The sequence below is a fragment of the Siniperca chuatsi genome, linkage group LG9 (assembly GCF_020085105.1).
Source record: "Siniperca chuatsi isolate FFG_IHB_CAS linkage group LG9, ASM2008510v1, whole genome shotgun sequence".
Taxonomy (NCBI): domain Eukaryota; kingdom Metazoa; phylum Chordata; class Actinopteri; order Centrarchiformes; family Sinipercidae; genus Siniperca; species Siniperca chuatsi.
In genome coordinates this window covers 14,782,741-14,795,756 of record NC_058050.1, presented here as the reverse complement: position 1 = coordinate 14,795,756, position 13,016 = coordinate 14,782,741, and the positions used below count along the sequence as shown (strand labels likewise).

At 41.0% G+C, this 13,016-nt stretch overlaps 1 protein-coding gene across 1 annotated transcript; it reads right to left on the bottom strand.

Moving 5' to 3' along the window:
* Positions 1-374: 374 nt before the first annotated feature.
* Positions 375-7,531, bottom strand: steap4 (STEAP family member 4). The gene is made up of 10 exons (XM_044207347.1): positions 6,463-7,531; positions 5,924-6,031; positions 5,762-5,832; positions 5,549-5,636; positions 4,400-4,678; positions 4,158-4,252; positions 3,941-4,051; positions 3,267-3,309; positions 2,922-3,086; positions 375-1,245 (listed from the first exon to the last, which is right to left on the bottom strand). Exons 1-10 carry the CDS (start codon positions 6,661-6,663, stop codon positions 988-990), a joined length of 1,419 nt encoding a protein of 472 aa, XP_044063282.1. The 5' UTR covers positions 6,664-7,531; the 3' UTR covers positions 375-987.
* Between the last annotated feature and the right edge of the window lie 5,485 nt (positions 7,532-13,016).

Below are 13,016 nucleotides of genomic sequence, written 5' to 3'. Positions count from 1 at the left end.
AAATACCAGTTAACAGTCTGAGTTCTATGCTTTCTTCAGTCCCTTTACGATCAACTAAAATAACTTGCTGCAGCACAACATCAAGGGCAAATCTGTACTGTCACAACCAAATATTATATCCTCTCTGCAGAGGACTTCAGTGATGGAGGAGTCTGCACGCTCCTCTCTCCACTGATGTGATGAGATCCAGTAGTGGCTGGGGAGAAGCCTGCAGCTCAGAGCGAATGTTTCCTGGAGAACGGCATCATATCAGCCAGAGGGATGAAACCTGGAGAGGCATCAGACCCGAGCAGGAGAAAACTCCCTGAGTTTGACGAGCTTCCAGACAGGATAAGATATAAATGGAAGGGAGAAAGTGAGACAAGACAATGCTGTTCAGTCACACTTACATTTATTTTGAAAACCATTTCACAGTGGTTACACTTGACACATAGGAACATTAATATGGAATAACATAAGAAAAGCAGTGAGAACTAAATCCAAAAATCGAAATACACAGAAAAAAACTACGAAGTAAATCCAATAAACATAAGCCACCATATACTATACATGAAGGTTGATTAAAAACTCAAAGGTATAAAAATCAAAATTGTTCAAACTGTTGCTGCTGATGTTAAAGGACATACAACAAAGTTGCCCGTCTTGGAGTTAGAGTCTGTAACAATACTGAATGTACATGAGTATAGTGTAATTATTAAACTAGGGGAAGAAAAGACCTTACAAAGGCAAAGTAATGTTAAAAAGCAAGTACGGCTACTTTAATGCATGTGTCTATGATTCTCTATGTAGGTCCAAGGTATTGGTTAACTGATGAAAACCTCTCTGTTGACTTTGTTGACAATAGAGAGCAGAACAATAAGTGTATTTATATAGTCTTGGATCTATGACATCCAAAACAATGAGCTGGGGTTACCTGATGATAGAGCTCTTGGTCACTATTGTGTCTTTGTGTATACCATTGTTTTTGTATCTGTAACTGTGATAGTCCTATGTTAGCAGTGATTTGTTGCTGTCGTCCTCTGGATCAGTTCTCTCCCAGCCCTGTCGAATGCGGGTGAGGCTGCGGTCAACACATGGCAGGAGGAGCAGCAGCTTGAGCACAATCACCACAGAAGGCACCACCAGACAGAGCATGTAGCCTGGAGGAGTGTACCATTTGTAGGTAGAGGGATGAAGGAACCGGTTCCAGCCATACAGGTAGGTGTGAAATGTACAGAAGAACAGTGTCAGGTATCCGAGCTTGGACTGGAAGAGAGAAAAACAAGTTAAGACACATGCCTTTACACTCACTGAGTATATGTGTACATTCAAAGATGCACATAGTTATACTTGCACTGATAAACACAGAGCTACTGTTAATAGGCTCAGTAAGCTGGAATGTGATAGACTGACTTTTACAGAGACAAGCTTTTGACCTACACATGTGCACACACTCCAACACACTCATCTACTTTGTGCTCACAGCTATAACGATAATTCAACTACTGTATATAGAGAACGTGCACACATGCAACTGCATACACACATGCAAATTTACAGCCACGTAGATCCATTCCATACACATGAACAAAACCTAAAGACTGCGGCCAAGGCTAATGTATGCCCCCCAAATTATATTTGATGAATAACTTAACATTTAAAGCACTGCTCTAATTTGGGCTGGAGTAAAGGGGAGGAGTGTGGAATGAGAAAATGAGCTTGACATGACCCAGTTACATTTGTGAATAAGTTTGTTCCCTGTAGTGAGAATAATTTCATTTTCAATTGGTCAAAGTGGGGAAAAAGGTAAATATTTGTGTCTGCCCAAGTATAAGCAATCGCAGTGGAATATTTAGCAAGGGAAGCACGGAAATATCACTAACACACTTTCAACAGATTACTCCCAATAGGAAGTTGGAAACAGCTATCTGGCCCACGCAACTATTTTCCATCTGGGCTGAAGCACACAGAATCATCCTCATCAGTCATATCTTGAATCTTGGCTAATGGACATGATGTGAAGATCGTAGCAAATAGTATTTCTGCCAGTATCCACATTCCTTAAAGGTCCAGTAGCTTTTCTGTAAATTTCCACACTAACTAAACCTCAGCAGCCTACAGAATAAAGGTGCAATACTGTAGTGGCAGTACACAGACAATTTCATAACACACTTTAAAATATCTCCAGCGGGCAAATTGTGGAAACCAACTGAGCCTATTTAGCATTGTGAGCATGTATCTCTGTGTTAACTGAATCATCAATCTGGGTGTCATTTGCAGCTTTTCAAGGCCACAATGTGGAGGTGAGATAATCAGTTGTTCCAAATTAAATTTCCCAATGAGCTTGTTTGTATTCATTTTATCAGAAGCTGGCTCATGAAACATCATAGAAATGGCTCTAAAATGACCAGCAATGTGCTTGTCTGCCATTCAGTTTCCTTTTTGTGGGCTAAAAGTGCCAAATCTGTTGGCTACAAAAGGTGTAATGTCTTTGCTATCTTTCATTTTGTTAAAGTGAGTTTAACATTTAAGTGCAAATCTAAGTGGAGAGTATACACACATGTGCCTTCTTGATTGGTGGGCTGATCAATGAAATAACTATACAATCTGTTATTTATTAATTCCTGAAAAGAAAACACTGGAGCAAACACCAACATTTTGCATAAGGGAAAAGCTGTTGGACAGATTGCTTGGGAGACCACAGGGCCAGCATCACTGGAAACTGTGAAAATCCCACAGTCTCGTTCCTCCAGTGACCGCCAGTTAACAGTAAACAGGATGCAGGGATTCAGCCACATTTTGATGGGCTACACATCATCCTGCACAGCCAAAATAGAGTTCTAGATTCTGTGTCCATAATGTGTCACTGTGTCAATGTGTGGACATAGTGAAACTCATCCAAATACCCACATATCATATATGACACACATGCCAGTATCCACCTGTATGAAGCTGAACTCTCTCCAGCTGAGAGCATTGCTGACGGAGGGAAGAGAGGTTATTCCCAACAGGATATACAGGCCAAATCCCACAATCCCCATGGCTAAGTAAGAGTCACTACGCCAGGCCACGTCAGTGTCAAACTCTGATGTTCGGTTCTCCTTGATCTTAAAGTAACAGTAAACAAGATAGAGAGATGTTTATTAACAGTTTCTGGAAACAGTACAGAATAACCAAAAATCATCTGAATTCATGGTTGTATATGAATAAGCAAGTATGTTTTTATGTAAACACAAAGCTTTGAATTTATCAAACACATTTATTTTCAAGTTGCATGGCTGTCTTACCTGTGAGATGGTAAATTTAGCAATTCCGAATCTCACATAATATCTGGGGACAAAAATGACAAAACTATTTAGAGAAAAATATGAATAAAAGAAAAAAAAAGAAAATTCATATAGGCCTAACTCTTTTACATAACTAAGGTAGGTAGTTACCAGGGCTGGACTGGGAATTAAAAAAAGTGGCCCTGGACTTTCTGACTCAGACAGGCCAACCCAACAACACCCACTCCCCCGTAAGTTTATTTAGGTATTTCTGAGAAACCGAAGGCTAATTCTCAGAATTTTCTGGTTACCTATGCTGTTAACCTCTGTGAGGTCTGACTATTATTATGACATATTTTCCAGGTTACTAAGTTGACAGGTTATTAGGTACACCAAGCTAAAAGTAATGCAGTCTAATACAACAGCCCTGCAACCTAAAACATTTTCAACACAAACGAAATATCAAAACCTTCATGAAGGTAGGATTTATTGCAGGGCTGTTAATAGACTACATTAGTTTGAGCTAGGTGTTCCTAATAAACTGGCAGCTGACTGTAGTTAAAGTTACAGTTTTGATTACTGCCAAATTCAAATCTGTCATCATTTGTTTTGGTTGAAATTAACAACAAAAATTTAATTGGACATTTGAGATATATTGAATGGGGAGTATGAGGATGTATGCACCTGTTACATACCTTATGGGGATGATGAGAGTGTAGAGCACATGTAGAGAAGCAAAGCCAAGTGCTAGCAGTCCCAGCTGTTTCCTGCACAGCATCCAGCGATCCAACCAGTCAGGGAAACGCCTAAAACAAACACATTTTGACTTGTATGATGCAATACTCAAAATATATTGGAAATGGTACACCTCTGAGCAGATACTAAATATCAGTGCATGTTTTGATTTCTGACCTGTACTTGGTCCCTCTGTAGAGCTGAAGGAAGGCAGCTATGACACCAGGCAGATAACACAGAGACAACATGATGAGAGACACAATGGGAGACACCTGAAAAATGGGGGATAAACACATAGGTGGTTACTGTGAGGATAACATGCACCTGATTCAAGTTAAATGATTTCTATATAATACACCTCGAGGCTACCTTTCAAAAAGGAACAAATGCTAATTTACAAGACACTAAACAGCCTTTACCTTGTTGGCCAGAGACACCATGATTCTGAAGGAGATGTCTTTCCCCTGTTCAACATATGCATAGATGACATCTCTCATGATCACATAGAAGAAGAAGAAGGTGGTGAGGCCGATGGCCACACGTAGTGGCAGCCTCCATTCTGGGAACAGCTGCAGGGGGAAGTCCTCCAGCTCTCTGGCTGCAGCCAGTGACCCCCGGTCCAGAACAGTGAAGCCCAGTTTGGTGGCCATCTTTGCTACTGCCTGCTTTGCCTCAGCACTGTTTCCACACAGGTACACCTGGAGCATGAAAAAAATCCATAGTTTTTAAAGCACTCGAAATGCCCTATGTGAGAAGTATATGTATTTGTTATTTCATATTTATGCATTTATCTTTATGCGTTTTCACATACAATGATGAAAGAATGGTTTTTACTCCAGAGGACTGAACATAAAAGTACATGGTGATTATCTGGCATCCTGTATAAAATGCTAAATTTAGTTTAGAAAGCAGGTAAAAACAATGCTCAGTCAACATCTATGTGATGTTGCTGATTGTGCTCCAAATACACCTACGCACCCCATACATAAACATATGCCCCCCACAACACACACACTCTCTCCTGTGTGGTTTTTACTGTCCTCTGGGATTGCACAACCAGAATGAAACAGAAAAAAACCCATATGATGCAGCTTTGCAGTACAGAGCAAGAGAGCAAAGCATGTGATGGGAAGCTTAGATCTAAGAGAGTCTGTGGAGTTAATTGATTCAAGGATACATCAGAGATGGCATTCACAGCAAAGACATAAGGCTGACTCCTTAGGTTTGGCTTCTTTTACTTGGATTTGGTTTGATCAAAACTTCAAAATGAGTTAATAATACAATTTGGACTGAAATGCTTTCCTTTCTGACAGAGACTATTATTTTTAACTTGTTGGTCAACACCCCACTGTGTGAACACATCAGAGAATTGTAAAATGCTTGTAGCTCTGCAGTGGAAGAATAATTTGACAAGCAGTACTGAATAGTTTGATTCCAAAATGTCATGCATCCCTAAATAGCAGAAGAAGAAAACCCAATTTGTATCAAATACACTTTGCCAACCAAATTATGTTTTTTTTAACAAATGTGATTGGAAACAGAACATCACAAACAGATGCATTCAGTACCTGTCTATTGGCATCTGAGGGTCCATTCTGCAGGCCCCAGGCAGACAAGGTGTTAAATGCTTTCACCACATGAGCTCCAGGGAGCAGCCTGGACAACAAACAACAAACTCTGTTTTGCTTTATGTTCCAACAGTGGTTGGTATTTCAAACCCCATGGTTCATGACATCGCTCAATATCTTAGGTAATTCAATTATTGCCTAATTTCCTCTTACCTGTGCAGGTATTCAGCATTGGCCTCTGGGTATAGATTCTTCTTAAGGTTGTTGCTGACGTCCACCAGCACCTTCAAATCAATAAAAGCAGCAGAGTGGATGAAAAGTTAGAAATGAAGCAATTGCTATGTTACACAAAGGCATCTGACTGCAATAAGATACCTTCCCCTTGAGTTGAGGTGCAAGTGTTTCCAGGAAGTCATAGTGTTCTCTGTGAATACAAAGAATGACCAGACTGGTTGACTGGGCTGCTGCTGCATGGCTCATCACCTGCACAACACACAAAAACACAGCTCTATTGTCACATTACATGTGGCAACACATTCACTAATAACTGTCTCAGCGTGTTCAGTGATAGTTCACAAGTTAAGCACATATTGCTTGAAAGATTAAAGCAAAATGCAGCAGAATGTAGCACACAAACAAAAGACAGCACCACATGCAGACACACAGGCACACACAAATTATCAGTGACCTTGCTCTGTCAACGACCAAAGCCTGATAACAACTGTTTCTTTTTTCCCTCCACTTACTGTGCACTTTGACTTTTATCAACACACTTATTTGAGTTGGTTCAGGACCATCATGTAACACATGTTCTGAAGTATCAGCTGTCAATTACAACGACAACAATCATCAAACAAAGCTGCGAAAAAAGGTGAATTTCAGAGTTTGAGAAGACGTCATGTAGCGTGTGTTACCTGAGCTCCCTGAGGCAAGGGGCCACAGCTGTGAGGTCTGCGGCTGCCGTACACCACCCTGTAGCCAGACTGGAGCAGACGCTGTCCCAGAGAGCGCCCTAAGTCCCCCGTCCCAAAGATACACAGGGGCTCCTGCTCAGGGGCAGCTGCCATGCCCAGAGGAGACAGCGACACACTCTCTGGCTTCACCTCCTTTGACATGCTGCTCAGTCTGTCAGCTACAGTCTGACACAAACAGTGAAGCTATCTCCTGTGAACAAAACACTCCACCAGGTTTTCTGTCAAAGTTAGACAGCTGTACTGAAATATGACTGAGTAATGTGTCCAGATTCAAGGCAGATGTAACAAAATAATGGTCTTCAAAATAACACCTCTTCTGGGTGCTTCTGGAAAAATGTCAGCAAATCAGCTGTCTTTCCCCCTCAAACACGTGTCTGTTCTTCTAACTCATTACTCTCTAGAATGCCAGATTTTTCCCCTTCCGTGGCTCAGGGTGATGTCTAAACTGGGAAACTCCATGGCAAAAGGTGGGAGGCATGTGTGTCTCTTCTGGCACGAGTGTCAGTGGGCGGTCATGTTTTCTTTGTACAAACTGTATCTGTCTATGTCTGTGTGCGTTTCTGTTGTGCTGGGACATTTTCAAGTTTGGCCTCATCTGTGAAAGATTATGCAACACTGGAAAACAACACTCAATTCATTACAGTCTGCTAAAACACCGAGGGTTTTCTGTTTTTACCAAATCCCTGCTGTGACAACACACATTAAGAAAGATACATAGAGGAAGACAGTCAGTGAAAATCTCAGGTAATTTGGGGACATGCACATCTAAAACCCACAATGAGCTCTCTTTGACTGGCACAGTGACAGACAGATTTTTTAATTGTAGCTTATGTGATGTCAGCTGCTCAAAGACAAGATCATTATAACAGGTTTAGGCATTTACAAAGAATTAAACCAAAGCAGTGAAAACAAAATTAAATCTTAAACTAGTAAGTGCAGGGTAAAACTTTGACAGTTCAGACAAGAATGGGATTAGCTGACAGTTTACTCATCACAACTGTGAAGCAGTAACACTGGTCTCTTTATAAACATACTATCTGGACCAATTCTAGGTCACAGTATGCAAACACAATGAGCTGGAATGTTCCCAACCCCCTCCTCTCTTCCTCTGCATAATCTCCATTATATGACCATAAAATTCACATGCCCTACCAAGTGCATAATTATTTTGACATGTGTGCAAAACAAATAACATACATTTTTATTAGTAGCAGGTCATTTGCCGTGCACTTGGAGTGAAAGAACCCAATCCTTATAATCAGTCACTGATATGGTGGTCAGTAGAGGCACTCGCTGATTCATGCAAGCGGGCAAACCCACCAATTACAGTCTAATCTGCACTCTTGTGTTGCCCCCATGAGATAATTAATGTTCTTAGCCTCGTAACTGAAGTTGGCCTCTGAGTGCAGCCCTTCTTATTTTCCCAGAGGTCCAGAATAGCTCCAGTGTTCAGGGTTGAGGTGAACCGCAGGCCTAGTGACCTGTCCTACACTGTAATTACTCCCTCTGCTCTGCTGCTTCACTAACTGGCTAGTGTGTGTTTGTGTGAGTGTGTGTGTGTGTCTGTCTACATGTGACACAATTATAATGGTACTTTACCAGCACATACACACACACACACAAGATAATGTAATGAAATTAGTCACTGATCTGGTTTTTTGGGCAGTAATTAGCCTGAGACCTTAACAGCAATTAATCTGTTTGGTAAGCAATTACTTGCTTACTCTTTCCTCCCGAAAGCCTAAAGAAAAGTAATGCTCATAAGATGGGGGTGTCAGGCTTGATAAAAAACAAAAAATCATGAGTTTTTGCAAAAGTATAGAAGAACAAAAGCAAACAAAAGAATGGCTGATTGAAAAAGTGTTAGTAATTAGTTGTTATTCTAACAGGTCAGTGTTATTTATGCGCTGTGGTGTGGGGGTTTATTTTTTCCCATGTCGAGTGTTAGTCAAAACTGACCCAGAGTTCCTTGCCCCCTGAAGCCAAGCTCAAAGATCAACCAGTAACAGCCCAGGCACTAAAAAACAGAGCTCGACCTCAGCGAGCACAAGAACTGGAGTCAAGTACTTGTGAGCTACACACTAAACAATCAAGCCTTGAACTGCGTGGGTGGTTTTCTGTTGATCAAAACAAAAGTGAATGGAAGCAGCAATCACATATCAAATGTCAAGTCTGGAAAAAGGCAGTCTCAGGGAAGGGTGATGATTGGAACGTCCAGTATTCCCAGGCTACAGCCATTACCATGATTGGCTTTACACTGCACAGTATCTGTTTGTCTAAGCAAAACGCAGGGTGCATTAGAGCCACAAGTCTATGCTAATGAATTCTGGTGCATGAAATGAGGCTCACAGTAACATCCTGCTTTCTAGATCCTTGTACTATATAATCTAAATAATTGATTAAGAAGTGATGTAGGTTTTCTACAGTGACGGGGTTATCAGAGCAGATGCTCCCCGGGTAATGGATTATCAGACACATGAATAACTGTAGCAATTACTAGTGGAGAGCAAGGTCAGGGGGGATAAATTCTGAATAATCTACAGTGGAAAGATTTGTTGCAGAGTGTGATTTAATGTCAAAAAGAAAGAGGTCAATGGTACAGAGGGGGTGGGTGTGTCAGAAGTCCTACTAGATAATGGATGCACAGTACTGCAGGGGTCTGGTAGGTAGAGGTAGTTGGATCTGAGGTGTGACCAAGCCAAGAAGCTGCTGTGCCACAGGGCAAAAAGGGAGAGCGAGAAACATCCTGGTCGGAGGCCGATGTTCGGTACAGTGACTTTTCCCTCTTCTCGCTTCACCTCCTCTATACGACACATCTGAGGTTTGTGTTTTCCTTGAGGCACAGAGTGTCCTCGTATGAGCCCCCTTAGCTACCTTTTTGAGGTTATGTTTTGGATTTGCAGGCCATGAACTGACACAGCCAGAAAGGCCACATCTAAAAGCAGCTTTTCTTAAGGCAGAAATATGCGAGGGCCCGGGTGAAAAACAACCCACATATATTCTCATAATTTGCACAGAAAATGGTTAAGTTGGCAAAGCCCTTTTTTGTAGAGCGTTAAAATGAGTAACAGAAAAAATTAAAGTCCAGCTGGCTGGTTGGCACCAGATGATATCCTTATTGAAACTTATCCTGGCTTTGGACAGAGTCAGGAACAGTGTTGCAAGCTGTGCTTCTCTCTCTCTCTCTCTCTCTCTCACTCCACTCTGATCTATCATTGTGATCGTTGTAGAGATTTACAGTGAAATCTCCCTACTGACCCCTACTGCACTGGTGCTCAATGAGTGGCCTGTAAAGTTAATGGGTCAGATCCAATCTTTCCTTGTAACACACTTGACTCCACACACACACACACACACACACACACACACACACACACACACACACACGCACTACCTCACTTTCTCTCTGCCTCAGAAACACACACACCCATCTTCCTGTCTCTGTTTCTATCTCTAATCACAGTGGTTATAAAATCTGGCTGTATGAGTGGGCAGTCGTTCTGTGGTAACACTGATGTATGCAATATATTACATGGACCCTGAAGAATTGAGACTCTGGATACTGGGTCTACTTGTGTGTACACAATTGACACTGTCCATTCTGTCCCCAACAACTAAAACTAAAATGATGTGGAGTTGTTAAAAATAGAAGCTTAAAGCCCCTACTCACCCATACTCCACCCACACAGGTTATGTTGTTGATTAGAGCTGTGTGGGTGTGTACAGACTAGGCTTGGCTGATATCTCCCTCAGTCTCTTATCAGTTTTGTTGCAACTGTTAGGGCAGGACAATTTACCCATTATCATTCTTATTAGGACATACAGTTTGGTGATATCATGTAATTCCCTGCATAGAAAGTAAGAAAGAGCTATTTTGGGTGCCCCTGGTTTCAGAAGTAAAAGCCCTATTCATTTTTCCCATAGACATTGTTACATGACTGGCAGTTGGAGCACTTTTACAGCTTGGATCTGCCCAGAACACGCTACTGCACTGGTTGATGCCTCTGACTGCCTTCTTCTCAATGGCAACAATGGCCGACTCTTATGGGTATTGTAGTATTTAGACCCGAACGCCATGCCAAAATGATGGACAAATCAAGATTTTTCAGAAACTGAAGCTGAAATAATTGAAAATGGTGGCCATAACATAAATCTAATTGACTGTTACATTATTCAGGAGATTCCTGTATTTCTGAAGTAACAGTGAGGCCATCATTTAATGAACATTTTTAAACAACAACGTTAGAGTACCTAATTGAAAGCATCTTTGTGAGTGTTTCAACAAAAACTAGAAGAAAAAAACCCTCACTACAAAAACTATAGTTAACTCAAAATTAGAAATATATGTGCAATTTCTTAACTTTTGTTTTGTTTTTATGCTGGGTAGAAGAGTTTTAAGGGAGAATTTTTGGCTATTTTTGATGAATGTCACTATTTTCACATAAACTCATTTAATATATGTACAGTACAGTATGCACAGAGTATCTGCATAATTGATATTTTGAGACATGGCTATGACCTCATCACTCTCTGCAAAGATATATTTTTAAGGAACAAAAAATGTATTTTCACAATCAGCTTCTTACTATGAGTGATGGGATCTGGTTATGGTTATATTTTTCTCTGGTTCCAAGTGGACAGGGCTCAGTCTGGAGAGGGTGATGTGGCATACTTCTGTGTAGCAATCAAGATTTAGCCACACTTAGCAACAGAATATGATGGCAGTTGTTGGGTTGTTTGGTCACTGTCAATCAAATCTGATTGAGACACACACACACACACACACACACATAGTCCTGATGAACCAGATTTCCTGAGTTTTTGAGTGTTTAACTCTTAATAAATAATAAATAAAGATGTTTTTTTTAACAATGATTGTTGCTTATTAAGTCATTAATATTTAATGTTATGGTGAAATGTTATTAATTTAAACCAAGCTTACAGTTTAAATAACATGGCTCTCAAATCCAAAAGACACACTGGATACAGAGCCAGACATCAGCTACAGTATATTATGTGGGATCTTCTGTGTGTCAGCTACCATATGACCATTACACTACTAGACACCTCAAAGCCCCTGAGAAGAATATATATCTTGTGAAACCTTATATGTTGATGAAATGCTGGAGTGCAGCAGCAGTAACTGTGGTAGTACTAGTTGCAAACTGAGCTACAAAGCAGCTAGACTGACAGAACAGGAGAGTAACCAGGGCTTTTGACAACTTAAATACACCGACTTATTACAAAGGATCTGTTGGCTATTGCAGCGAGTAGAGTGTGTCACATGTGAGTGTGGCAGCGCAACTCGAATTGTCTGCCTGAATTAGCTTTGCAGGCTTTGCTGAAAACAGTTACAACAGACTTATTCTGAAATTCCATGAGCAATTTCACCATTTGTATAGTTCTCAAAAACCCAGTCTTGCCAAACACACTACAACAAGAACTGAAACTAAATAAACTGGAAGTAGCATGATCTGTTCAGCACATTTGCACAGACGATGCATGAATCATCACGTTTCAGTGAGTCAACTGTTACCGCCAAATGACCAGAAAGAAAGTATTAACTAAAACTATTGAATGCATACCGAAAACTAAAATTTTAATAAAAAATATGTGAATAAAATATGCGATAGAAAAATCCCAATCCTCTGGCTATAAATCAGCAGTGCCTGGCATACATCTTCCATGCACCTGGGGACATTACAGACTTCAGTGAGCTGAAGAAGTAAAACTTCATTTCCTCCATGTCTAATCTAATCTGCCCTCCCTTCTCTTCTTCAATCACTCCATTCACTCCCTTTTCTGTGTTTTTTCTCTCCATTTTACTCCAGATCCCACTCTCTCTCAGCCCCTACAACATCAAATCCCACTCTGGAACAGAAGTCCTGCCGGTAGTAAATATATAATTCATCCCCATGACCACACATTGCTGAATATTTCACTCTGACAGTCATGTATAATTATAGTTGACTCTGTGTCAAGCTGTCACTCCAGTGCCCCGTCTCTGGTAGTTTTTCCACACAACCCCTCGGGCCTCAAAAAACTTTCCTTGGCAGTGTGGGCTGCCTTTTCGTCTTTTGGAGGCAGTGGATTGCTCAATTACCGTCAATCATTGACTGCCATACCAGCATTCACACCTGGTCCCGCCTCCAATGAAATGCATAACGACTCGCAATTACTGACTAAAACTGTGTTGCACCAAGCAGACATCCATAGAGTGTGGTGTTTAGGAAATGAGATAAAGCAAGCGGTAACGATCCTCACGAGGGTGGTAATGAGACTTAATGGGAGTTAATGGGGTTACAGTGATCAGGAGTGCAGAGAGACCCCAGGTTAATGCAGCTACTAACAGGACAGAGACTGAGTGCGGCGAGGACACACACACACACACACACACACACAGAGGCAATATAAAGGCCTATCTCAGTGCTCATGCAGTAGCCTGAAATCATTAGATTGTTATAACTAGTTTAAGAATTATACATGAGCCTTCT

Coding starts and splice junctions, on each gene's coding strand:
- steap4 (XM_044207347.1), bottom strand. CDS start 6,663: ATGTCAAAGGAGGTGAAGCCAGAGAGTGTGTCGCTGTCTCCTCTGGGC. Junction 5,637..5,761: donor AATGCTGAATACCTGCACAG/GTAAGAGGAAAT, acceptor TTTGTTGTCCAG/GCTGCTCCCTGGAGCTCATG. Junction 4,679..5,548: donor CCTCAGATGCCAATAGACAG/GTACTGAATGCA, acceptor TTCATGCTCCAG/GTGTACCTGTGTGGAAACAG.